The following is a 26,324-nucleotide window of genomic DNA, read 5'->3' as shown; positions in this document are numbered from 1 at the left end:
CGGTCTCTGCTCACTGCAAGCTCCGCCTTCTGGGTTCACGCCATTCTCCTGCCTCAGCCTCCCGAGTAGCTAGGACTACAGGCGCCGGCCACCACGCCCAGCTAATTTTTTGTATACTTAGTAGAGACAGGGTTTCACCGTGTTAGCCAGGATGGTCTTGATCTCCTGACCTCATGATTCACCCGCCTCGACCTCCCAAAGTGCTGGGATTACAGGCGTGAGCCACCACACCCGGCCTTTTATTCAATTATTGTAACCTTGGTTGTTACACCTCTTACCTTTACTACCCAACACCAAGACTATCCTATTCCCTCATCCATACTATCCTATATACTTTTGCTAGGTTAATGTTTCTAAAACATTACTTGGAATATTCATAGTTCTATCATTCATTCCACAAACATTTATTCAGTGCTAACGTCATGGAAAAAGCACAATGTGGGGCTGGGCTCCGCAGCTCAGGCCTGTAATCCCAGCCCTTTGGGAGGCTAAGGTGGGTGGACTGCTTGAGCCCAGAGTTCGAGACCAGACTGGGAAATAACTGCAAAATTCCATCTCTACAAAAAATACAAAAAATTAGCAGGGTGGTGGTGTGCACCTGTAGTCCCAGCTCTCCGGAGGCTGAGCTGAGAGGATCGCCTGAGCCCAGGAAGTCGAGGCTGCAGTATGCCATGACCACGTCACTGCACTCCAGCCTGGGCAACAGAATGAGACCCTGTGTCAAAGAAACAAACAAACAAACAAAAAAAGCACAATGTTATACACTCCAGAATGTAGAAATGCATTAGATAAAGGCCTGTTTACAGTTTAATAGGGGGAAAGACTTGCAAGTAAATAATTTTAGTTCGAAGTTAGAAAGTGGTAATAACTAAATACATGAAATTCCAGAAATATGATGGACTCTCAATAGAAAGAAAAATTATTTCTAGGTAGAGATGTCACTTTCTAAAGCTTTAAATAATGGAAAGAATTTCAACATTTGGAGATGAGGGGGAGAGACAGCTATTTCATGCAAGGGACATGAGCAATCTATAAAAATGTAATAATTTATGCATGACGTACTTCACAGGGTCTGGTTTACCACTGACTGAGGGAGAATGGAAGGGGAACAGCAGAAAATAAAAAAAGTTTTGAATCCAAGTTAATAAACTTGACCTTTAATCTACAGGCAACAGAGAGCCATTGGATCAGCTATTTTGGATCACGGTGGTGCTTGAAGACGGCTACACCTATAGCAGGTATATGTAAGATAGGCTAGTAGCAGAGTGATGCTAGAGGCAGGACATCAATGAGAAAGGTACTGCACTGACACCGTGCAGGGGATGGTAATGAGAACGTTGATTAGGTGGGGGCAGTGGGTAAGAAGATGACAGAATTACTGTAGGGGTACAATCGACAGGACTTGGCAAGTGATTGGAGCATGGAAAGGAAAGAAAGGGCATCAAATCTGACATCAAAGTTTCCAAGTTGGTTGTATTAACAAAAACGGGTGCATAGCCTGGGAAGTAATTTGGGAGGGAAGAGGCCAAGCTTTGTCGGGATATTAAGTGTTTATACATTTGCTGAACATCCCAGAAGACATGGGCAAGACTCTTGGAAGTAGCTGGATACTGACGACTGAAGCTGGAACAGAGAGGGGGTATGTTTCTGCAAAACCACATACAAAACGGACTACGGAAATCTTACTACCGAGGCTTGCCCAGGCAGGAGAGAAAGATGTAGCATCCCTGAAGTCATCAGTCGTGTCTACTCTTCACCGCCTGCTCTCACCTCACGTTCCCCACGAAGACTCCGGGAGCAGGCGGCCGGAAGGAGCCCTTCCCTCCCTTCTCCGGTGATTCCCAGAACTTCCGTCTCTACCCGTCACCTGCTCCCAATCAAAGGAGCTTAATAGCCGGCGACGTTTTCGACTGCCCAGCCACCAGGCAGGCTGAAAGCGCATGGAGGGCATCATCCACCTTTAGACAGCTACTTGCCCACACCTCATCGAGCTCTGGGCGTTGTGCCAGCATTTGAAGAAGCGATCTGTTGCAAAGCGATCCACACGGAGAGCCTTAGTTATCGCGAGACTTGACAGGCACCCTCAACTTTAGCCCGCCGGAAGCGGAAGTCAGGTGGTTGTCGGATTTTAGAGGAAGGCGCTCCGTTACATTGGAGAACTGGAGTGGTCTGGAGTTCCACGGTGTAGTGGGCCAGAGGCCACCTCTCCTGGGCTTCTCAGTGTCTCGCCGGCGAGGTTCGGCCTGAGCTGGATAGACATAGCCCTTGGCGGGTGAGTCGCCCCGGACGCCCGGGAGGAGGGAGCGGGGCGGCCGAGCTGGGTGGCCAGCGAGGTGTCCTCCCCCTGTGCGGTGATCTGTACTCTTTGCTAGACCGAAACCCGTTTACTTCTCACGGCCCATAATTTCCCTCACTTCTGGAGGTATAAGGTGCTTCGGAAGGGAGCAAATCTGCCAGAACCTTGGTAAGCAAGCTGTGATGTGCCTTGAGGACGGACGGGAAAACGCAGTTGTTTTCAGTCTGCATCTTCGTCTGTTCCCCGGGCTCACCTCCCAGGGCAGCGAAACCCCATTCTGGTTGGTTATTTCCAGGGTTAGTCGCCCGCAGCCAAAGTTCTTTGTGGTTATATTTGTGGTGAATGAATTAGCAGTATTCAAGTACAAATCTGAAAGGCTTACCCTAAAAGAACATACATACTTTATGAAGTTTGTATTCATACTTGAACTGTTTTGCTTTTGAAGGCCCAGAGGACAAATCTTGTAGCTTCTTGCTCTTGAGAACCAGTTCCCTCTTTGGAATATTAGCTTTGGAAGTCTTTAGAGCGTTTTTGTTTGTTTGTTTTTTGTTTTTTTTTGAGACGGAGTCTCGCTCTGTCGCCCAGGCTGGAGTGCAGTGGCGCGATCTCCGCCTCCCAAGTTCAAGCGATTCTCCTGCCTCAGCCTCCCGAGTAGCTGGGACTACAGGCACATGCCACCACGCCTGGCTAATTTTTTCTATTTTTAGGAGAGACGAGGTTTCACCGTGTTAGCCAGGCTGGTCTCGATCTCTTGACTTCGTGATCCGCCCGCCTCGGCCTCCCAAAGTGTTGGGATTACAGAGGTGAGCCACCGCGCCCGGCCTTAGAGCACTTTTACTCCAATTCTTTCCTTGAATAAGACTTTTATGCGCCACCCTCCCCTACAAACACCTTTTGAGAGTTTCCTTAAATAAAGTCAAGTTTGTTTTTTTCCTCCCACAGATTTAAACAACCTAAACATTAAGCAATACAGCTGCCTCAAACCTTTGGGGTAAGTAAAGCTTGGGTCGATTAACATTCTATTTAAATTTCGTTCTCAGTAATAATACAGTTGATATTTGTTTACATGAGTATGGGTGGGGAGTCGTGGGAGAACATATGAGAACATAAAAATGGAGTAGCACCTTTTCCTTGCCTTATGATTTTTACTGCCCATCTGGATTAGGTATGGGTCATCTTTTTAGTGATTTCTGTGATCCCACTAGAATTCTAGGCATGATTTTTAATTAGCTGAATTTATTTAAAACTCATTCCTTGGATTTGAGAATTTGACATAGTTTGCCAATCCCAGGCACATTGAAAGTCTGATATTTGGTATTTGATAAAGCATACTAAGAGCAATAGCCTGAAAGATAAGAGTGTCAGGCTGGGCGCGGTGGCTTATGCCTGTTATCCCAGCACTTTGGGAGGCTGAGGCAGGCAGATCACCTGAGGTCAGGAGTTCAAGATCAGCCTGGCCAACATGATGAAACCCCGTCTCTACTAAAAATACAAAAATTAGCGAGTGGGCGTGCACCTGTAATCCCAGCTATTCGGGAGGCAGAGACAGGAGAATCACTTGAATTCGGGAGGCAGAGATTGCAGTGAGCCGAGATCGCGCCATTGCACTCTAGCCTGGGCAACAAGAGTGAAACTCCGTCTCAAAAAAAAAAAAAAAAAAAAAAAAGGCTGGGCGCAGTGGCTCATACCTGTAATCCCAGGACTTTGGGAGGCCAAAGCGGGCGGATTATGAGGTCAGGAGTTCAAGACCAGCCTGGCCAACAAAACCCCATCTCTACTAAAAATGCAAAAATTAGCTGGGTGTGGTGGTGCGTGCCTGTAATCCCAGCTACTTGGGAGGCTGAGGCAGGAGAATTGCTTGAACCTGGGAGGCAGAGGTTGCAGTGTGCTGAGATCGCGCCATTGCACTCCAACTCTGGGTGACAGAGCAAGACTCCGTCTGGGGGAAAAGGAAAAAGAAAAAATCTACATATTGTTTCTTGCAATGCAACAATAATTTTGGTTTAATTTTGTTGGGGTTACAGTAGGTACTGTAAATGTTACAAATATTTGCATATGTTTGGAGGAAAGGCAGACTAATGAAGAAGTTATCACAATAGCTTCCATTGTCACATCTCTTTGTCCCAAACCTTTTATTGGAAGTTAATAAAGTAAGAAAAATAATTCGGGCCAGGCACAGTGGCTCATGCCTGTAATCCCAGCACTTTGGGAGGCCAAGGCAGGAGGATCACCGAAGCCCAAGACTTCCAGCCTAGGCAACATGGCGAGACCCCGTCTCTTCAAAAAATACGAAAATTAGCCGGGTGTGGGTGGCATGCACCTGTAGTCCCAGCAACTTGGGAGGCTGAGGTGGGAGGATTGTTTGAGCCAGGGAAGTCAAGGCTGCACTGACCCGAGGTTGTGCCACTGTGCTCCAGCCTGGGTGACAAAAGTGAGAGACCCTGTCTCAAAAAAAAAAAAAAAAAAAGTTGAATTCAATATCTAAAATATGACAAGTCTGAAAGCACACAAAGACTTCCATGAATACCCTGCCTAAAAATTGCTTACTTCTTGGTTTTTCATTATTTGGAGAGAGTGTTAATTTTTAAATTTTTTTTAATGGAAATGTCTTTAAAATTGTACAGATTTTCAGAATGACTGACACTGCCGAAGCTGTTCCAAATTTTGAAGAGATGTTTGCTAGTAGATTCACAGAAAATGACAAGGAGTATCAGGAATACCTGAAACGCCCTCCTGAGTCTCCTCCAATTGTTGAGGAATGGAATAGCAGAGCTGGTGGGAACCAAAGAAACAGAGGCAATCGGTGTGTATTCAAAAGAATAAATGCAGATAGTTGATCTGGCAGAGGATAGCTTTAATCTGCTAGACTGGAAGGCCAGTGAGGGCAGGGACCAGTGTTTTTGGTATGGCATACCTAGTACCTAATAACAGTACCTGGTACATCATTTCTGATAAATATTTGCTTTAATATTTTTTCAGCACCATGTATTTTTTCCTTGCTGTTCAAGTGCGTGTGTTTTTTTGTTTTTAGATGTTTTTTCTGTAGACTAATATTTTCAATGCAAATCTACTTTAAAAACCTAGAGTTTTCTACAACTTGTTCAATTCCATAAAGAAAATATTGTTTCGATTTTACTTTAGGAAGAAGTTTACAAATGGAAGTTACTTTTACTTAATAATTCAAAATAGTCAAAGGAATAAATTACCATACCATTTTTGTACAATTGAATAGATTTCACTTTAATTTGGAACTATTCTATTGGTTATATAGTCTGCCTATGTCTCTGTAAAGTGTACCTAGTATAATACTGGAAGAATGATTTCAATCTTAGGAAAGTTTTGAATAACTGGCACTATAGCATTCTATTGTGAAAAATGTTTTTTAGTCTTATTTATTGTGTATTAGAATGAGAAACCAGAAGCACTGCTATGGGTTTGTCATATGTTTTTTTTAACAAGGGAAGTTTAAAGATCTTTTTTGTTTTATTGTTGTAGGTTGCAAGACAACAGACAGTTCAGAGGCAGGGACAACAGATGGGGGTGGCCAAGTGACAATCGATCCAATCAGTGGCATGGACGATCCTGGGGTAACAATTACCCGCAACACAGACAAGAACCTTACTATCCCCAGCAATATGGACATTATGGTTACAACCAGCGGCCTCCTTACGGTTACTACTGATAGAAATGTTGGCAGCTTTTAGTAAAAGCATTTACTCTGTTACCATGAGAAAAGTTTGGGTGTCTTCTGTTGGTCATAGTTTTACATCTGATTTTACAGAATGGATTATTGATTTTTTGGAAGTTGAGACTTTAAAAAAAATAGATCTTACTTGCGAAATGTGATGGTTGCTGGGAATACCTGAAATTGTGGATTATATTGCTTGACTTCTACCTCAGAATCTTCTTTGTTTCATGACTTAATAGTGCTTTAAGTTTGGTATATTATTTGACCTCTAGGAATTCTTTGTTTTACACAGAAATAAAAATTTTAAAATAGAAAATGCTTTTACTTTGTAAGGTAAGAGAGTATCCATATGCTTAGATGTGCTTGTTTCTAAAATTCTAGAGGTTGATATAATCAGCTCATGAATGCACAGCTATGCTTTTTGTGATAGATTGTATATAACATCAGCAGTTGAAAGGTAAAACAATTGCTTTTTTTTTTTTTTTTTTGCTTTTGTTAAGTGACTATGGTACTTTGTGATTCCTTAATCTATAGATGAGTCAGCTCCACACTTGAGTCTCTTTTTAGAGGGAAATCAGTAATAAAGCTGTAAAATAAGGAAGGAATCATTGTCAGTTTGTGTCTTGATCTGGTGGTGGTTGGGATAAGGGTACACATCATTTTATACAAACACTAAGGCTTTTTGCTAACAACATAGCAGGTCAAAATTCACACATAAGGAAGTTTAACTCTGTACTGTTCACACTTTTTAATCCTGTAAATAATGCTGCATTTTGATGGTTCTTACTTTTTTGGTATTTAATGTGGGCTGATTTTACAATGTTATATTCACTTCCAGATGCATACTTCTGCTGCTTTCTCTTCTATAAATAGTGATGCTATAAACTTCCTTTCACAGAGATCATTCTATTTCAAATCACTTTAATGATTATTACAATGATTTCATTCAAATAAAAATTTTAAAATATTTAAGCATCTTCACTCCCAAGTTCTGGCAGTTAGCCCATTTATTAATATGGTGAAATGAGATTTTTGGGTTTTTTTATGCTGTCCTTCATATCTGTTGAAAAGGGCTTATTTGGTTTAACAGTAACATTAAGAGTGCAAATTTCAACATAGGTCAAAGGAATTAACAGGCACTTTCCTGACTTTATTAGAGTGACAAAAAATATATATATTTAAAAAGGCATCTTCCAGCCAGGCATGGTGGCTCACGCCTGTAATCCCAGCACTTTGGGAGGCTGAGGTGGGTGGATCACTTGGGGTCAGGAGTTCGAGACCAGCCTGACCAACATGATGAGACCCCATCTCTACTAAAAATACAAAAATTAGCCGGGTGTGGTGGCACATGCCTGTAATCCCAGCTACTCGGGAGGCTGAGGCAGGACAATCGTTTGAAGCCCAGAGGCGGAAGTTGCAGTGAGCCAAGATCGTGCCACTGCACTCCAGCCTGGGCAACAGAGCAAGACTTCATCTCAAAAAAAAAAAAAGGGGCATCTTCGTAATCCTGTTTTTTACTGCCTTCTCTCTTAGCACCCCACTCTAGGCCCTCGAGGTTGACTTCTCCAGGTACTTCATGCTCTCCATCTACCTCTCCCTTTTATTCTCCATTCCTGAAGAGCCATCCTCTCGGGTAACTGTTTTATTGGAAATGACCTAATAAGTCGGGCAGTCACACTAAGATGCAAATACAATTTTAATAGTAAGGGTTTTCCCTGTAACCTCCCTAATTACATCAGTAGGCAAGAAGCCAGTGCTGTTATATAAAGATAGAATTTGATACTACAGATATTTAGTCTAGATAGTAATGTCCTGACTACACCCCAGAATCTTCTCTGAAAGCATAAGTGTTATCAAAAATATCACCTGGTTGGGTATGGTGGCTCACACCTGTTATCCAGCACTCTGGGAGGCCGAGGCGGGAAGATCACTTGAAGCCAGGAGTTCGAGGCCAGCCTGGGCAATGTAGCAAGATCCTGTCTCTACAGAAAATTTTAAAATTAGCTGGGTGTGGTGGTGCACGCCTGTAGTCCTAGCTACTCAGGAGGCTGAGGCAGGAGGCTCCCTTGAGTCCGGGAAGAGTTCAAGACTACAGTGAGCTAGGATCATGGCACTGTACTCCAGTTTGGGCTAGATAGATGCTGTCTCTTAAAAGTAATGATTTATAGGCTGGGCACGGTGGCTCACACTTGTAATCCCAGCACTTTGGGGGGCTGAGATGGGCAGATCACCCAAGGTGAGGAGTTCGAGACCAGCCTGGCCAATATGGTGAAATCCTGTCTCTATTAAAAATACGAAAATTAGCCAGGCATGGTGGCGGATGCCTGTAATCCCAGTTACTCGGGAGACTGAATTAAGAGAATCACTTGAACCTGGGAGGTGGAGGTGGCAGTGACCTGAGACCATGCCATTGCACTCCAGCCTGGGCAACAAGAGCGAAACTCTCTCAAAGAAAAAAAAAAAAAGATTTATAAAATCATCTCCTGAGAAAGCACAGGCACTGACCAGTAGTTGGGACAGTATAGCTGATTGTAGCTTTAGGTCAGGATTCTGTGCTGTGCCAGCTGTTGACACAAAGGGAGATGTATGGGTCCGAGGCCAGCGCTGGAGGAGTACTTCTCAGGAAGCTCAGAAGAGAGGTGGTTTTCCAACAGTATTTAAATGTTTTAACACCCAACACAGCTAGGCTGCTTGTGTCCTGAGTATCAGCTCTGCTTGAAAAAATGGGAAGAAACCTCCTTTCAACATGAGTAAATTCTGCATGCTGCATGAATAATCTATGTTGTTATGGTTTTTGTTTTTTAACAGCAGTTACTATCAGACTGTACCCCTGCCCCTGATCTGCTTAAAACCAGGAAGAAATAAAAGGTACAGTTTCTGCTTCATAAGACAGAAAATAACATGAAAAAAAGCTTAAAGATAATTTAAGAGTGAGAACAAATAAAATAGTGTCAGATAGAATTAATTTCAAGTAGTCTGTTGTAATAACATATGGCATTAGGTACAAGGAGTCCTAGCTTCCGGTTCTGTGCTTAAAACATATGTTGACCTTGAGAAAATCATGTAAACACTGAGCTTATTGGCTCAGCTGTAAAAATGGGGACAATACCCACCCTGCCACCCTCACAGAATTATAAAAATAAATAATCAAAGGAAGAACTTGAGAATATAGAGTTGTGACCATTAAATCCCTAGTGGGACACAATAGGTGCTGCATAAACATTTGTTGAATCAACGGGAGGGAAGTATTTGGTAAATTGTAAAGCGTAGTGTTGACATAAAGGATGTAGAGTAACAGGCAGAAGATGAGGTAGGGCAGGAGACGTTGAGAATTAAGGATTTGTGATTGTTTCCTTATGTTAATTCATATGTGAATTAGCAAAGGAAAGCAAGTTATCTCATTCAGAAATTAAACACTTCAAATGTGGAAGATGGTTTGTATAAAAGTTGAGCTAAAATTAGTAGCATTTGGCCAGGCTCAGTGGCTCATGCTAGTAATCTCAGCACTTTGGGTGGCCAAGGTGGTGGACCATCTGAGGTCAGGAGTTCGAGACCAGCCTAGCCAACATGGCAAAAACCCCGTCTCTATGAAAAATACAAAAATTAGCCAGGCATGGTGGTGCAGTCCCAGCTACTAGGGAGGCTGAGGCTGGAGAATTGCTTGAACCTGGGAGGTGGAGGTTGCAGTGAGCCGAGATTGTGCCACTGCACTCCAGCCTAAGTGACAGGGCAAGACTCCATCTCAAAAATAAATAAATACATAAATTAAAATAAAATTACTAACATTTGCCATTTGGAAATTAGTAGTGAATTTAGAATGTCAAATGTTAATTACTGAACACATCAGATTAATGTCCTTTTGAGAACAGGATGCTGGGGACTTTTAGAGTTTTTTGTTTGTGTTTTGTTTTTGAGTGCTAGGTGGACTTGGGGTTATACAGAATGTAATAAACTTGAGTCACTGCTCTGAGAATAGTTTTGGGGTTCTTGAAACCACATAGGAAAAAGACATCTGGGGAGATTTCTAGCATGGTTTTTGTTTCCAAAGCCACTTTCCTTATAATGCTCAACAGACAAATATGTAATTATCCCTTGTATTTTATTCACCTAAAGAAAAATATAGGACTTTATAATAGAATTAAGGGTAATAAAATGTCAGCTTTAAGTTTAGAATGTTAAAATTGAAGGAAATGATCATTTACCCTGAATCAGGTTATTGACAGCACTAATTTTGAACTCTCATAAAAGAACTCTACTTGTTTCCTAAATATAATGTTTTTTAAAAATTTTATTTATTTTAAACAAGTTCAAGCCAAACCGAAATACAATTTTTTATACCTTAAAAATTTTCCTAGACTTCCTATTTCATTTGATTCATTCAATCCAAACACAGATCTGGCTGTGTATGGAAATCTATGCCGTAGACTGTTGACTTCTTCTAATTAGCACAATAATCTACAGTGAAAAGGATTTTTTTTTTTAATTAGGCAATATAGGAAATAAATACTCCCAGTTTAAGGTGGCCTCTATTATTATTGGACTTTAGTTAGCTGGAAATGTTAGTTACTTACTTTGTAATGTCAGACAAATTAGATATTATATGTAAACTATTCACTGAAATGCCTATTTGAATTTTTCTTTCAGTATCTTGCATTTTAACCAGAGACACATATTTAATATATATAAATGAGGATTTTGAAATATTAAATAAGGCTTTGGTTAATTCTGTGTGAAAAATTATATAAGGTACTCAAAGAATCTTCGTTCTGTTTATTTATGAACACAGAAAGATATGCTTTTAAAACTCTCAAATTTTAAAATTGATTTAAGCCCAATAGCAGAAAATACTCTTGACATTGGCAGAAGTGAATATTGTTAATATTTAGATTAATCATTCAGGATTCAGATATATCCAGATATGACATAATATCTAAACAAAGTTTTCTCCTGACATCTGCTGTATTAAATTATTATAGAATGAAATAAACAACTAGATTCAAGTAGTAGATTACAACACTGGAGCCCACAGCAGCCTTGAGAGCAGATTATCTCCTCTTTTCTAGAAGTCTGGTCGATTACTGCTGGCACCAGCTTTTGAGGAAAATAAGGATGGAAGTAGAGATCCCTTGACTTGTGCACATTCTGGGACAGAGAGTGGCCCTGGGCCAGGCTGGCTGCATGGGTCCCAATCAGTGGGGCTGCACTACATCATGGTGTGCCCAGAATGAGGAATAAGTGACACTTCAGCTGTCGTGACACTGCTGAGGCCTCCGGGTGCCAGAGAAACATCTTGCTTCTGAGGAATTCAATTATCAGTGCTGTCAGATTAGAAAAGTGGAGATGAGCTGTGGATAATACCCCTCAGATTTAAAGATTTGCAGGATGAAATAGGAGGAGCAGGTTAACGAAGAAGACAAGTCTTCGGTCAGAACAGCTGGCCAGGCACGGTGGCTCACGCCTGTAATCCCATCACTTTGGGAGGCCGAGGTGGAAGGATCACCTGAGGTCAGGAGTTCCAGACCAGCCTGGCCAACATGGCAAAACCCCATCTCTACTAAAAATACAAAAATTAGCTGGGTGTGATGGTACATGACTGTAATCCCAGCTACTCGGGAGGCTGAGGCAGGAGAATCGCTTGAACCCAGGAGGCAGAGGTTGCAGTGAGCCGAGATTGCACCACTGCACTCCAGCCTGGGTGACCGAGCGAGACTCCGTCTCAAAAACAAACAAGCAACAAAAACAGCTAATATGTGATTTGACTGCCCCATTGCAGGATTAAGAGAGAGCATAAAGCATGCAGCACTCAGCTAGGCACATAATGGGTACCCAGTCAGTCAGGTTCGTATATAAGAGTGAGTTATCTGTGGGCTGCTTAGGTGCAAGAAGGACAAGTCGCATAATTTTCACCAGTGTCTTCATGGGCTGATGGGCTGATTTCAGTTGTTTTCACTCCTCTCCCTAAAGGGCACAGACAGCCCCATGTATGGGCTAATTCAGTTGGTGTTGTCACTCCTTTCCCTCAGGGACATGAGAGCCCTATGTATTAATTACCAGTTAGATTTTCTCTGGGTTTCAGTGACTCCTCCTGAGACAGCTTCAGGGGATGATGTGATGATGATCTCATGGTTTTTTTCCACTGCTCGTGCCTTTAACTCCCTAAAGAATCTCCAGTCTCTTTGTCTGAATTAGGTAAATAAAGCTGTTCTAATTGCTAATGGCTAGAGCTTTGTTGTTTGTGTGTGTATTTTTCTCATTTCAAAATTTCCTCAACTTGTGTGTTTACAAAATAATAAAGCTGGCGCGGTGGCTCACGCCTGTAATCCCAGTACTTTGGGAGGCTGAGGCAGGCGGATCACGAGGTCAGGAGATCGAGGCCATTCTGGCTAACACGGTGAAACCCCGTCTCTACTAAAAATACAAAAAGAAATTAGCCGGGCGTGGTGGCGGGCACCTGCAGTCCCAGCTACTCAGGAGGCTGAGGCAGGAGAATGGCGTGAACCCAGGACGCAGAACTTGCAGTAGGCCGAGACTGCGACACTGCACTCCAGCCTGGGTGACAGAGTGAGACTCCGTCTCAAAATAAAATTAAAATAAAATAAAATATAAAATAAAATAAAAAATATAAAAAGTGAAACAATACAAAAATGAATAATTTTGGCTGGATGCAGTGGTTCACGCCTGTAATCCCAGCAATTTGGGAGGCCAAGGCGGATGGATCGCCTGAGGTCAGGAGTCTGAGACCAGCCTGGCCAACATGGTGAAACCCCGTCTCTACTAAAAATACAACAACAACAACAAAATTTAGCCAGGCATGGTGGCTCAGGCCTGTAATCCCAGCTACTTGGAAGGCTGAGGCAGGAGAATCGCTTGAACCTGGGAGGCGGAGGTTGCAGTGAGCCAAGATTGAACCACTGCACTCCAGCCTAGGCAACAAGAGCGAAACTTCGTCTCAAATAATAATAATAATAATTATTATTATTATTATTTTTAACTGACTTCTATAGCTGTTATTTTCCTGTCTTTATTCACTGTTCTCTATCTTGCCTTCTAAATTTCATACCGTTTTCAGCCTCTTCTCTGTTGCACTGTTTCCAACATGGTCTTTATTTCTATTATGCTTTTGTTTTTCATTTTTATTTATTTGAGACAGGGTCTTGCCCTGTCACCCAAGCTGGAGTGCAGTGGCGCAATCATGGCTCACTACAACGTCGAACTCCTGAGCTCAAGTGATCCTCCTGCCTCAGCCTCGCGAGTAGCTGAGACTACAGGCACACACCACCATGCCTAGTTAATTTTTTTAATTTTTTTTGGAGAAATGGGGTCTTACCACGTCGCCCAGGCTGGTCTCAAACTCCTGGCCACAAACTATCCTCCTACCTCAGCTTCCCAAAGTGTTGGGATTACAAGCGTGAGCCAACATGGCCAGCCTTACCTTTTACTTTTAAATTATGTTAGCCACATTTCAAGTGCTCAATAGCCACATGTGGTGTGAGCAGCTATCACGTGTACATGCCACCCAGTACGGCTGTAGAAGAGAACTAAAGGCTAGCTAGCATTTCTGTTGACTTGACTCACTCCCTTATTGTCCACAGTGCCCCAATCCCCCTAGGCATCTCTGGGGAAACCTAAGACTTTGAAACAGTTTGAACATCACTGCGATAGTAAAAACACATCACAGATTAGTTCTCTGTAGAAATGACCAGGGAGTATGTAACTTGTGGCTGCAAAGTTTGGGGATTCTTCCCTCCCCAAACTCTATCTAGGGGACCGATGGACCCTGAGGCAGACAGGATTATAAAATGCAAAAACCCTTAATAACTAAATTATGAGGATTGTCTGAGGAATGCCTATGTGGGTAGAAATAGGTGGTCTTCCTGCAACCTAGAAAAAGGGAGTTCCTGTACTATGAAGGATCATTATCTCCAGTGTTGTCCCAAAAGACCTTCTGTGGCTGGCTGATACCATAGGTCCATCCCTGCGGCAGAAATGGGAGCTATAGATGGTCATAGCTCCCTTACCCTGGCCCCTAATTTCCCTGGCTGTGATTCCAGGCTCTCCAAGCAGCCTTCAAATGATGATTCTCTTAAAGAGATTTCCCAAAGGGACAGAATGTTCTCACTAGCAGATCCCACTATACAGTCTATTTGGCAGTTGTGTTCTTCACTCAAGTGAATAAGCTGGCATCTTGATTAGAAATTAGCTCCTTGCCAATTGCCCAGCCTAGATCCATTTTCAGAAACACTGGCTACGTGGATTTCTGAAACCTGCAGAGTTAAGGAAGGAACTCAAGACCATGCTGACTCCACCATGGCAATGGGCTGAGACTCTCACGAACCCAGCTGGCCCCAAGTTAACAACACTCCGACCTGAGCTAAATTTAAGATACAAGGGGACTAAGCTTAAGGAATGGCTCTGAGAAAATGAGAAGGATCACAGCATGTGAGCCCATAGTCAGGCACTGCAGACTACCTAATAGTGCTGTTCACTACAAAAGGAACCGAGTTTCAGTTTGTGTGGCTTTTTGCTGTTGTGTTATGGTGCCACCTCTTGGATGTAAATTGAAATTCTAAGTTTTTAGTCACTAGTTGCATTAAAACAATTTGAATTTGGGGCCACGTGGGTTCTAAAATTTATACTCTGCATTACAGCTAAAGAACTATGTAACCAAATCCCTGGAATCTAGGAGGGGGATGCTGACAGCCCACAGCCCAGAGAGCTGCCTCCTAAAGTTTGAGCATTTAGGTGTTTGGAACTTTATTTTTCAAGATGGAATCTCTGTCGCCCAGGCTGGAATGCAGTGGCATGATCTTGGCTCACTGCAACCTCTGCCTCCTGGGTTCAAGCAATTCTCAGGCCTCAGCCTCCCAAGTAGCTGGGACTACAGGCATGCATTGCCATGCCCAGCTAATATTTGTATTTTTAGTAGAAACGGGGTTTCGCCATATTGGTCAGGCTGGTCTTAAACTCCTGACTTCAAGCGATCCACCCGCCTCAGCCTCCCAAAGTGCTGGGATTACAGGCATAAGCCACTGCACTGGCCTAGGTGTGCACTGCAAAGGTTCCACCTTCATCCTCTGGTTATTGCTGTCCTTCCCCTAACCGAGAGGAAAGTGTGGAATGGCTCACAGAAATCAGAAGTCTGAAATCTCTGCTCCTGCCTCCAGGGCATAATGAGCCAGGCTGTTCTTTCCCAGGATCTGTCGAAGTACAGCATAGGCAAACCACCTAGCAGTGTCTGTCAAGTAAGCACCCAAGTTAATAAGTGATTAATACATCATGTTTGCACAAGTAATTATCATTTATTAAGGTGGGGGTGATAGATGACAGATGCAGTGCTAGAACATCATATGTCGGCATAGTTGGATAAATATTTTTCAAACCTTATTCATAGGCTGCTTCAAATCCAGGATTCTCAGGACAGCACAGGACAAGACAGTGTAATCAAGTCACTATAGACTGCCTAGCCAGTACTCACTTGAAATTAATGGAAGTGAGCAAAGCTAGAACCATGTCATTAGACAAATGTTACGGAGGCTGAATATTTTGTGTCTTGGGCACTAGGTCACTGGGTCTACTTCAGTATTTACAGGGGAAGACCAGGGCCCAGATGATGAAAAGTACATTAACTGAGCTTCTACAGCAGGTCAAGGTGCCCAAGCCTTAGCTGTGATCTCTTAACAGTAGGAATAGTCCTGTGTGAGACAATTAAGTTGTGATGCTGCTGTAGACTATCTCGTTTGCAGTGGGGAAAAGGGAATCGTGTTCTGGGAATACAGCCCCTGGGCCAGTTCCTACCTCCAACAGTAGTTTGTTTTGTTTTGTTTTGTTTCTGTTTTTTTGTTGTTGTTATTGAGACAGAGCCTTGCTCTGTCACCCAGGCTGGAGTGCAGTGGTGTGATCCCGGCTCACTGCAGCTTCTGATTCCCGGGTTCAAGCAATTCTCCTGCTTCAGCCTCCCAAGTAGCTGAGATTACAGTCATGTACCACCACGCCCAGCTAATTTGTGTAATTTTTAGTAGAGGTGGGGTTTCACCATGGTGGCCAGGCTGGTCTTGAACTCCTGACCTCAGGTGATCCACCCACCTTGGCCTCCCAAAGTGCTGGGATTACAGGTGTGAGCCACCATGCCCGGCCCCAAAGTAGTTTTTGATGACAGAGTGTCCCCATATCTTCTTTGTTACAAGATACTGCTACGTTTCTCAAAGAAAAAAACTCACTAGGCAAAATGTTCCCACGTTTAAAATATCACCGTTTAAAATGAAGTAAATAGGTTATCGTAGTAGAAACTGGTGGTTCCTCTCCAGCATCCATTCCTCTCTTTGTAACTTTTCCCAATTTTATTCAGGTATCCAACTCTCTCTACTTCTTTGCTTCTGAGTATGCTGACCCCATTTCCACCTCTAGGATGGGCCTTAATTGGCCTGAAACAATTAGGGTAATTCTTTCTTCTATAGTTACTGCTTTAGGGAACTTGTGTTATAGAATGGCATTCCCTGATCACAGGGGCTGGCTTAGAAACTTCATGTGACTTGATTTGGGCAGATACAAGGGAAGGCTGACTGAAAGCTTCTGGAAAATACCAGAGCTCCTAGGAGTGGCCTTTTCTCCTACTGCAGGGGTTGATACGTGAATATGAAACCTGGTTGGCCTTTTGTCTACATGAAACAAGTGGGCCTGAGGATGAAACTGGCACTGCAGAAGATTCAGGGGAAGGAAAGAAAGCTGATTTTTTTTTTTTCTTGAGACGGAGTCTGCCTCTGCAGCCCACGCTGGAGCGCAGTTCGCAGTTGTGAGATCTTGGCTCACTGCAACCTCTGCCTCCAGGGTCCCGGTTCACAAGCAATTCTCCTGCCTCAGCCTCCCGAGTAGCTGGGATTACAAGCATGTGCCACCATGCCCAGGTAACTTTTGTATTTTTAGTAGAGACGGGGTTTCACCATGTTGGCCAGGGTGATCTTGAACTCCTGACCTCGTGATCTGCCTGCCTCGGCCTCCCAAAGTGCTGGAATTACAGGCGTAAGCCAACACGCCCGACCGAAAGTTGATCCTTTTTTTTTTTTTTTTTGAGATGGAGTTTCGCTCCTGTTGCCCAGGCTAGAGTGCAATGGCACGATCTCAGCTCACCGCAACCTCCAACTCCCGGGTTCAAGCGATTCTCCTACCTCAGCCTCCCGAGTAGCTGCAATTACAGGCATGTGCCACCACGCCCAGCTAATTTTTTGTATTTTTAGTAGAGATGGGGTTTCTCCATGTTGGTCAGGCTGGCCTCGAATTCCCGACCTCAGGTGATCCACCTGCCTTGGCCTCCCAAAGTGCTGGGATTACAGGTGTGAGCTACCATGCCCGGCCAGGAAAGTTGATCTTTTATGATATCATTTTATGACATTCTAACAGTGATCCATGTAAAATCCACAAGTAAAACGGCTTTACAGCACACACGGAAATGGTCTTGAGAAAGAGTGGGAAAAGCTCTTAAGACCATGTAAAACAGAAGCACATTTGCAGGCAGTATATGGCATAGTTTAGAAGACAAAGCAGCTGGGCTTAAACCAAGCTCTGCCATTAATGTGCACTGTGATCTCAATAAGCCACCTTTTCTTGCCCTTGATACCTATCTGGTACAAGTTAAGAGTTGTACTAGACGAGTGGCTTCTCTTTCACTGTCTGGGATTTTTTCTTTCATTTTGAGACGGAGTCTCACTCTTGTCGCCAAGGCTGGAGTGCAGTGGCACCGTGTGGGCTCACTGCAACTTCCGTCTCCTGGGTTCAAGCAATTCTCCTGCCTCAGCCTCCCAAGTAGCTGAGATTACAGGCACCCACCACCATGCCTGGCTAGTTTTTATATTTTTAGTAGAGATGGGGTTTTACTATGTTGGCCGGGCTGGTCTCAAACTCCTAACCTCAGGTGATCTACCCGCCTCGACCTCCCAAAGTGCTGGGATTACAGGCATGAGCCACCACACCCGGCCTGGACTTCTTATATATGAGGTCTTATATATAATCTTACATTTAAATATATATATATCTATGTATAAAATCTATCTATGTATATCTATCTATCTATCTATCAAGAGAGACAGATACAGGGTCTCACTTCATTGCCCAGGCTGGTCTCAAACTCCTGGGCTCAAGTGTTCCTCCTGCCTCAACCTTCCAAAGCGCTGGGATTACAGGTGTGAGCCACCAAGCCCAGCTACCATCAGGAATTTTTATTATTGTTCTTCCTTGTGGATTTTCTTTTTAATGATTTGGTCCATCAATACATCTTTCTCGTGTACTTGCTGGACAAAGCGCACAACTGCAGATCAGCTCTCCTGATCAGCAAAGGAAATTAATTTTATTTTCTTTAATAAATTACTATAACTTGACCTGAATATGTAAAAATATATTATTAGCTTTTGAAACTTTAATATAGATGTAATTTCTGACAAGCTTTTACAAATACTAAAAATAGCTTCCAAGTCCTCTTTCTTCTTTTAAGGATCTTTGGAGATTCATAAAAACTACTGAATTTGCTGATTATTTGAGTTATTAGAGGAAGAAGAAAATTCGGTGACTTCACAAAAATTATAATTCACATTTAATTATAAGTCATGATTTTTCTTTACTTTTTCCACAAAATGGTAAATATAGTCTTTAAAAGATGTAAAACAATTTTTTTTTACATTTAAATAAGCATTTAAAAATCTAAGGTAAGACTACAAAGCAGCATAACAGGTTTTCTGTCACTTGTAAACTGGATTAGAAGGCAATCCCCAGAATTCCAGAACCGTTGTGGAGATACGATTTTAAATTTACAATCTAGAAAAACTGCATTCAACAAGTAGTCCAAGGATTTGGGTTCTAGTTGCCAGCTTGCATGGTACAATCTTGAGTAAGTCTCTCAACTTCTGGATATAGGAAATCAAAGGCCCCCCAACAGAATGAAAGGTGTTAAATCAGGTCATCTTGAATATTCTTCCCAGCTCTGTTATTTTACAACGCCATGAAATCAGAGTAACATGTTCCAGGCTGTTTGGGGTTTGGGATTTTAGAACCTGATGCAATGTATAGCACTTTTTAAATTTCTACTTTTTGGAGTCTTATTCGAATATATACATATATATATGTCCCCCATGTTCTTCTGTGCATGTAGTATATTTTTCTATTTAACAGCCTCTTCACCATTAGCAATAAAAAAGTTTCTCAAGGATGTATTTTTTATTTCTTTTTTTTCGGGGGGAGAGAGTTTCACTCTTGTTGCCCAGGCTGGAGCGCAACGGCGCGATCTCGGCTTACTGCAACCTCCGCCCCCCAGGTTCAAGTGATTCTCCTGCCTCAGCCTCCTGAGTAACTGGGATTACAGGCATGCGCCATCACATCCGGCTAATTTTGTATTTTTCGTAGAGATGGGGTTTCACCATGTTGGTCAGGCTGGTCTCGAACTCCTGACCTCAGGTGATCCGCCCACCTCGGCCTCCCAAAGTGCTGGGATTACAGGCATGAGCCACTGCGCCCGGCCTCATTTCTTGCTTTTATGTTTTTTTGGCTTCCTTTTTTAATTTCTCCAAGATCTCTTCTGGAGTTGTAGAAGCCAAAAGCTTCACCACCTTTTCACGAGATTTACCACCCTGGACCAAAAGAGAAAAAACATACTTTACTGTTTAGCACATTCTAATGCTATTAGAGATAGCAGACCTCCGTTGTATAATGGGCTCTCCTGATGGCTTTCTCTTGGTTACTTCTGGTCTAACCAAAGACTATCTCTTAGATTCTTCCTTACTACCATTTGTTACTAAACATTTGTTAGTACTAACAACTCTCCAGGGTTTTTACCTTCATATATCAATTTCTATAATAAAAGCTGGACATTAAAATCTCAAAAATGGGCCGGGCGCGGTGGCTTACACCTGTAATCCCAGCACTTTAGGAGGCCAAGGTGGGTGGATCACGAGGTCAGGAGTTCAAGACCAGCCTGACCAACATGGTAAAACCCCGTCTCTACTAAAAATACAAAAAATTAGCCAGGCATGGTGGCATGTGCCTGTAATCCCAGCTACTCAGGAGACTAAGGCAGGAAAATCGCTGGAACCCAGGAGGCAGAGGCTGCAGTGAGCTGAGATCGCGCCACTACACTCCAGCCTGGGCAACAGAGCAAGACTCCATCTCAAAAAAAAAAAAAATCTAAAAAATGATATTCTAGTCTCAAGCAATTAAGTTAAAAATGAAAATCATCTTTAAAATACCAAAATAAATATTGCAATTTTATATAAACTTTGTAGTAAAATAATTATAAATATAAACAAATTGCTATTCTCTATGTTGTTAAACATTTCTGAAAATTCCAAACAAAAAGTAGCCACATATCCAAGTGCCACGATTTCACAACCACTTAAAACAACTTTAAAAAGGATTTGTTGGCCAGGTGTGGTGGCTCACACCTGTAATCCTAGCACTCTGGGAGGCTGAGGCGGGTGGATCACCTGAGGTCAGGAGTTCGAGACCAGCCTGGCCAATGTGGCAAAACCCTGTCTCTACTAAAAATTAGCCAGAAGTGTTGGCGCGCGCCTCCAATCCCAGCTACTCGGGAGGCTGAAGCAGGAGAATCATTTAAACCGGGGAGGGTGGGGGGTGCAGGGCGGATGTTGCAGTGAGCCGAGATTGCGCCATCGCACTCTAGCCTGAGCAACAAGAGCGAAAACACCGTCCCAAAAGAAAAAGAAAGGATTTGTTTTCAAACACAGCCTTTAAAGAAGATAAAATTTGAGAAGGGGTTTATTTAGATGAGTGGAATTTGAACAGGCAGAAGAATGAGGAACATCTTTCAGGCAAACGTCAGCACATGAGCACTAGCCAAAAATCAGAAATGACCTGCCACAGGTGGGGAGCATTCAAATGGATTTTTAGGTGCAGTCTGTTAATCAATGACTGTGAATGCCAGCTGGAACCTGGATAGGAGCTATATAGTATAGCACTGGAAAACAAGCAGAGCTTTAAGAAATATAAACATGGCTGGGCCCCCGTCCTGCAGATTCTATTTCAAGAAGCCTAGAGTGATACCCAGGGATCTGTATTTAGAAATCATTCCCAGGTGATTTTGATCTCCACCCCTAGTGCAAAACCATATTAATGACATCATATGAACCTTCTATCTTCCCAATGAGCTTCTCCTAGCAAGCAAGGACAAAGTACTTGACGGAGTCCCTCATGGAGATGACTAACAATAGGAATTGCTTTAGATTGTTTAGCGTGGTGATGACTTAAAGGATGAGAGAGCTAAGCAAGATTAATCTGACAGCAGGTTCAGGAATGAATTCAGAAAGGAGAAAACACTGGCAACGGCGGCAGTGAAGAAGCATAAGCACACAGTGTGGATAGTCTCAGTAAGGATTAAGGCAGCAGGCATGAAGGAGACTAAATAGGAAGAATTTACAGATTTATGCAATTAAGTAAATATAAAAGTTATAAACAACTGGTTTCCCAATTATTTGAAAAAGACAAAGAAAAATCAGTATTTTATGAATCATTATTAATATGTAATAATCAAACATGGCTGGGCATGGTGGTTCACGTTTGTAATCCCAGCACTTTGGGAGGCTGAGGTGGGCAGATCAGTTGAGGTCAGGAGTTCAAGACCAGCCTGGCCAACATGATGAAACCCCGTCTCTACTAAAAATACAAAAATTAGCTGGGTGTGGTGGTGGGCACCTGTAATCCCAGCTACTTGGGAGGCCTGAGGCTGAAGAATCACTTGAACCCGGGAGGCAGAGGTTGCAGTGAGCCAAGATCACGCCACTGCATTCCAGCCTGGGCAACAGAGCAAGACTCCATCTCAAAAAAGAAATAAAATAAGGCCAGGCGCAGTGGCTCACGCCTGTAATCCCAGCACTTTGGGAGGCCGGGGTGGGTGAATCACCTGAGGTCAGGCGTTCAAGACCAGCCTGTCCAATGTGGTGAAACCCTGTCTCTACTACAAATACAAAAATTAGGTGGGCCTGGTGGTGGGTGCCTGTAATCCCAACTACTCAGGAGGCTGAGGCAGGAGAATCGCTTGAATCCAGGAGTGAGAGGTAGCAGTGCATCAAGATTGCACCACTGCACTCCAGGCTGGACAACAGAGCGAGACTCCGTCTCAAAAAAAAAAAAGAAAATAATTAAAGAGGTTTAAAAAGAGAGAGACCTCCGGGCATGCTGGCTCATACCTCTAATCCCAGTGCTTCGGGAGGAGAAGGCAGGTGGATCATTTGAGGTCAGGAGTTCAAGACCAGCCTGACCAACACGGTGAAACTCCGTCTCTATTAAAAATACAAAAATTAGCCAGGCATGGTGGCATGCACCTATAATCCCAGCTACTCAGGAAGCTGAGGCAGGAGAATAGCTTGAACCCAGGAGGTGGAGGTTGCAGTGAGCCAAGACTGCGCCACTGCACTCCAGCTTGGGCGACAGAGCAAGATTTTGTCTCAAAAAAAAAAAGAGAGAGCGAGACCTACCTTATCCAAAACCACATCACTCTTCCTGAGTTCTAGGACCTTGGAAAGATACCGACAGAGCTCAGCATTAGCCTCTCCCTCTGATGGAGGTGCTGCAATAGCTACATTTACAGCCTCTGCTGTCAAATCTGGAATGAAAATAGTGTGGACTTTATCCTTAAGGAGTTCTTTTTCTTCATGAAGCAAGGACATTTTGTAAAAGAGTTTTTGCATTTGCCTGGCACATAGATTTTCAATTAAAAACTGTTGAATGAAGAAATGAATGATTAAACTAATCACACTTAAGGAACATGAACATGATAAAAATGGCCCTACCATTACAGGAAATAAATCCAGAGAAGAAAAGTTATTGACCCAATCTTGCTGACCAAGATGGGCTTACAGAGCCCTGGGGAATATCCTGGATTTAGGCAACTGGAAATTGCCCTTGGTATGTGAAGAGCCCCAGGCAGGGAGTCATAGATGGCCTTCAGCCTCATCAATGTCACTGAAGAAGTGCATGGACAGGGCAGCTTACTAGATTGTACAAGGTTGTGCAGGGTTTCCTCAACAGGAAAATGAGAGCCCCGGACTAGGTTCACCTCTTATGTGACACATATCTTGAGTGTTTTTAAAATTTAATAATGTTTACTTAACAAATATTTACAGAGCACTTACTATACACCAATTTTAAGCACACACAAATGTGTTAAAGGCTTTACAAATACTAACTTCTTTAATCCTTATAATAACTTTATGAAGATATTAGTACCATTATTATCTCCATTTTACAAATGAGCCATGGCATCCAGCCTCCCATTTTAGATCTAATGAAACATAATACTCCAACGTAGACAGTGTCCACACCCACTACTTAGAAAATGCTGGCCAAGGAGGGTATGGCTAAGTTAACTTGGTCATCAGCATAAACCAGGTCTAGCCCGTCAATGTTGTGGTTTTCCTTTCAAAATCTAAAAATGGTTTGAAATACAGAGCTTTAGAGGTGAAAAAGACCTTCAAAAGAATTTAGAGCAATGGTTTTTGAACTTTTTTTCCTTTAGAATCCCTTCCCCCAATTTTCTCCAGAATCCCAATATGTAAAACAAGTAAACATAGCTAGTCAGGAGCCCTGTCTGCCTGGCCTCCTCCTTGCCCAAAGCTGATTCCTGAGGCACCTCCAGCACTCCAGAGAATAGCCTGAAAGCCTCTAACTTAGTCCAACGATCTCATCTGACAGATGAAAAAACTGGACCCATGAATGTTTTATACTGTTTTGATTTAAAACAAATTCGCACAGGAACTGATCACGGGTCTCAGATCTCAAGTTTTCTCCCTCTCCTTAGGCCAGTGATCATTAAACTACACTAAAATGTCTCTTCTTTCTCTGGCCAATGTCTCCAGTTTTGGAACAGGACAAACTAAGAATAATCCAGACTACACACAAGTTTCCATAACTGTCCTTTCTAAAATACTGTATTTTTAAAGAGGAAAATATACAATGGTTTTCGTGTAACTTGGCATGATTTAAAGATATATTCACTTTAAGACACCTTTACATTAGAATCTAGAATTTTAAAATGGAGAAGCCTCTAACTGCAGATGTGAAAAATCAACTGTCATAGAATAAGCTTTCAGCTAACCAAAGCAAAGGAGGGCTGTAGGAGACACCTGATTCACACTTGAATCCCACCCCAGTGTCCAGGTATACCTGTTACAGCATTTTGTTTGGAGCCAGGTTTTGCATGGATGGCTATGGTGACGCATCCTTTAGGATCAACTGCCACAGGACCTAAGGGAGGAAGTGGTCTCTCTGGTTCCTTGCTCTGGCTTTTACCCTAAAATGACAACCACACAACTTTACAGGTTACAAAATATTTTCCCACACATTTAATTTGATTCTTCCACTACCCCCTTTCACCCTTAACAGACAAACTAGGCTCATCAGTGGTGTCCAGGGACTTCTGGCCACCTAGAACGCTTTTCCCACAACCTTCAAGGCTCTACTCAATTTTCCCACGAAGGGTTCCCATCAACCCAACAATGTTTTTTCCTCCCTTGCAAGAAAACCTAACTCTGGCTTCTAAACCTTAATGCTTGTTCCTCCCTCTGCTTTGTATTTCCAATTCCTTGGGGGCAGGGATTATTTATTATTCATCATTGTATCTCATGCAGTCGGAGCTAATAAATGTTGGTGAAAGTGTGTATGTCTGCATGTTGCGGGAAAGGGAGGAAAAAACAATAGTGCTTGATATTTAAAGGCCTGTTATGGGACAGGGGCTGTGCTAGGAACTTTGGTTCAACAAATATGTAGGCAATGGATATGTAAAGATGAAAAGGTACATGGTCCTTGCTCTCAAGGAGCTCGGACTGCTGCGAGGGAGAAAGAACATACAAAATTATAATACACTGTGCTAAGTGCACCGATGAGATAGGCACAGAACATTACCCCACAGGCAAATCAGCATTGGGGCACTGGAGAATGCTGCCAGCAGGAGGCAGTGCTTGAGCTGAGTCTGAGAAACGGACTGGGGTTGGCCAAACAAAGATGGTGGAAATGGGAGTGCTGTATTCTTGACAGAAGGGGTGCGATCAGCCAAAGCAAGGGAGGAGAAAGCAGAATACAGCCTCCTGGGGAAGCGCAGGTCATGCCGCTGCGGGAACATGAATTGCTGGACTGGGAGTGCGGGTAGGAGGCCAAAGGTCAGCACACGCAGCCCAAGGAGAGCTCGGCTGCCGCCGGGCCCAGCGCTCAGAAGTCACCGGGTGGACGGCAGCGCAGCCTACTGAGGCGGGGCGACGGCAGCAGGAGCCGCAGCTCTGGGGGTGGCGGCGGCTGTCCTGAGCCCCGGAACTGAGAGACGGCAAGCCGCTGGCAGTGCCTCCACTCACTCCCGGGCCCCGCTTCTCCCGCGCTCTTCAACAAGTACCCCTGAGGCCCACCCCTCTGCCGCCACGGGACCTGCTACTGGCCTTGGTCGTCGCACCAGCCTTCTTAGGCATCTCGGCGCGAAGAAGCCGAGCGGAGCCCCGAGTATTAGGTGTTGCCCGGAGGTGCCGCAGCATCCCCGCCTGGGAAGGCGCCGGAAGAGCCCTCTGCGCTTGCGCAGGTAGCCGGCAGGAGCGGCCCCAGCGCCCGGCACATCCGCTCTGGCCAGAGGGCGACACCTTAAGGCCGGCGGGAGCGAGTCTCGTGGCCGCAGAACATGCGCGAGCCTCTTTTGTTCTGGAACGGGCCGAGCCCCAGGAAGTGGAGCTGCGGAGCTGAGGCCTCACCGTGTCTTGGCCCACCCTGCTCAGCTGATAGGAAGGTGTGTCACCTCTGGTGTTCTTTCCTAATCGGGGAAAGAAAGGTATTGTCACTTCTCAGAATTGGAGAGCGCGGCAAGGAGTGCACAGGGCCAGGTGTCTTCTCGCTCCCACAGCCAAGCAGCAGATGCAGAGTCCCACGCACTGCCTGTGGCCATCAAGTCGATATAGAGCCTCGTGGCGGCTTGGCCCTTGTGAATCTTCCACGTATCGATGGCGCACCTACCTTGTGCCAGGCGCAGCGGATCCCACAATGTAAAAGAAGAGGAAATACACTGCGACATGTGATACGGCGAGACATGAAACAAATCAGCAGAGGCAAGATCATGGAGTCACTGAAGGCTTTCAAGCAAGGGATTAGCAGCCCAATTTGTTGGGTTTTAGAAAGACACCGGCTGCACTGTGGCCGACAGAGGAAAAGCCAGAGACAGGGAGATCCGCCCCCTAAATGGGAGAGAGTGGCCTGAACTAGAGTAACCGCAGGGAGGGTGGAGCGCTGATCATTTCAAGGATCTTCAGGAACTGAAATGATCAGAACTTGGGAATGACTGCATGTGCGAATAAGGGGGAAGAGTCAAGGAAATGC

At 43.8% G+C, this 26,324-nt stretch overlaps 3 protein-coding genes across 10 annotated transcripts in view; 1 reads left to right on the top strand and 2 right to left on the bottom strand.

Annotated features, from left to right (window-relative positions):
• HOMER2 (homer scaffold protein 2) overlaps positions 1 to 2,054 on the bottom strand; it is a 133,404-nt gene extending 131,350 nt beyond the window's left edge. The window contains exon 1 of one of the 3 annotated variants that reach the window (XM_024349348.3): positions 1,983 to 2,054. In XM_024349348.3, coding sequence (XP_024205116.1) covers positions 1,983 to 1,987 — 5 coding nt within the window. In that variant the 5' untranslated portion in view covers positions 1,988 to 2,054. Of the gene's footprint in view, positions 1 to 1,689; positions 1,777 to 1,982 lie in introns of those variants that run through there. The other 2 variants (XM_016927306.4, XM_016927309.4) reach the window with 2 other exon arrangements.
• A 25-nt stretch (positions 2,055 to 2,079) lies between these two features.
• RAMAC (RNA guanine-7 methyltransferase activating subunit) lies at positions 2,080 to 6,589 on the top strand. Of its 3 annotated transcripts, XM_016927310.4 has the most exons (5): positions 2,080 to 2,272; positions 3,004 to 3,099; positions 3,239 to 3,287; positions 4,921 to 5,099; positions 5,792 to 6,589. In XM_016927310.4, exons 4-5 carry the CDS (start codon positions 4,930 to 4,932, stop codon positions 5,976 to 5,978), a joined length of 357 nt encoding a protein of 118 aa, XP_016782799.3. In that variant the 5' UTR covers positions 2,080 to 2,272; positions 3,004 to 3,099; positions 3,239 to 3,287; positions 4,921 to 4,929; the 3' UTR covers positions 5,979 to 6,589. The 3 variants fall into 3 exon arrangements, with proteins under 3 accessions (XP_016782799.3, XP_510554.3, XP_009427977.3); XM_510554.8 differs by lacking the exon at positions 3,004 to 3,099; XM_009429702.5 differs by lacking the exons at positions 3,004 to 3,099; positions 3,239 to 3,287 and having other exon boundaries at positions 2,109 to 2,272.
• Positions 6,484 to 25,554, bottom strand: C15H15orf40 (chromosome 15 C15orf40 homolog). 4 transcript variants are annotated; one of them, XM_054667092.2, is made up of 5 exons: positions 25,403 to 25,554; positions 24,141 to 24,267; positions 22,454 to 22,581; positions 7,851 to 7,966; positions 6,484 to 6,570 (listed from the first exon to the last, which is right to left on the bottom strand). In XM_054667092.2, the coding sequence occupies exons 1-5, from the start codon at positions 25,493 to 25,495 to the stop codon at positions 6,513 to 6,515; spliced, it is 522 nt and encodes a 173-aa protein (XP_054523067.1). In that variant the 5' UTR covers positions 25,496 to 25,554; the 3' UTR covers positions 6,484 to 6,512. The 4 variants fall into 4 exon arrangements, with proteins under 4 accessions (XP_054523067.1, XP_063650379.1, XP_009427974.1 ...); XM_063794309.1 differs by having other exon boundaries at positions 6,506 to 6,570; positions 7,875 to 7,966; positions 25,403 to 25,550; XM_009429699.5 differs by lacking the exons at positions 6,484 to 6,570; positions 7,851 to 7,966 and adding an exon at positions 18,549 to 19,594 and having other exon boundaries at positions 25,403 to 25,550.
• Positions 25,555 to 26,324: the final 770 nt, after the last annotated feature.

This window comes from Pan troglodytes, chromosome 16 (assembly GCF_028858775.2).
Source record: "Pan troglodytes isolate AG18354 chromosome 16, NHGRI_mPanTro3-v2.0_pri, whole genome shotgun sequence".
NCBI lineage: Eukaryota > Metazoa > Chordata > Mammalia > Primates > Hominidae > Pan > Pan troglodytes.
This window is presented reverse-complemented; position numbering and strand designations above follow the sequence as displayed.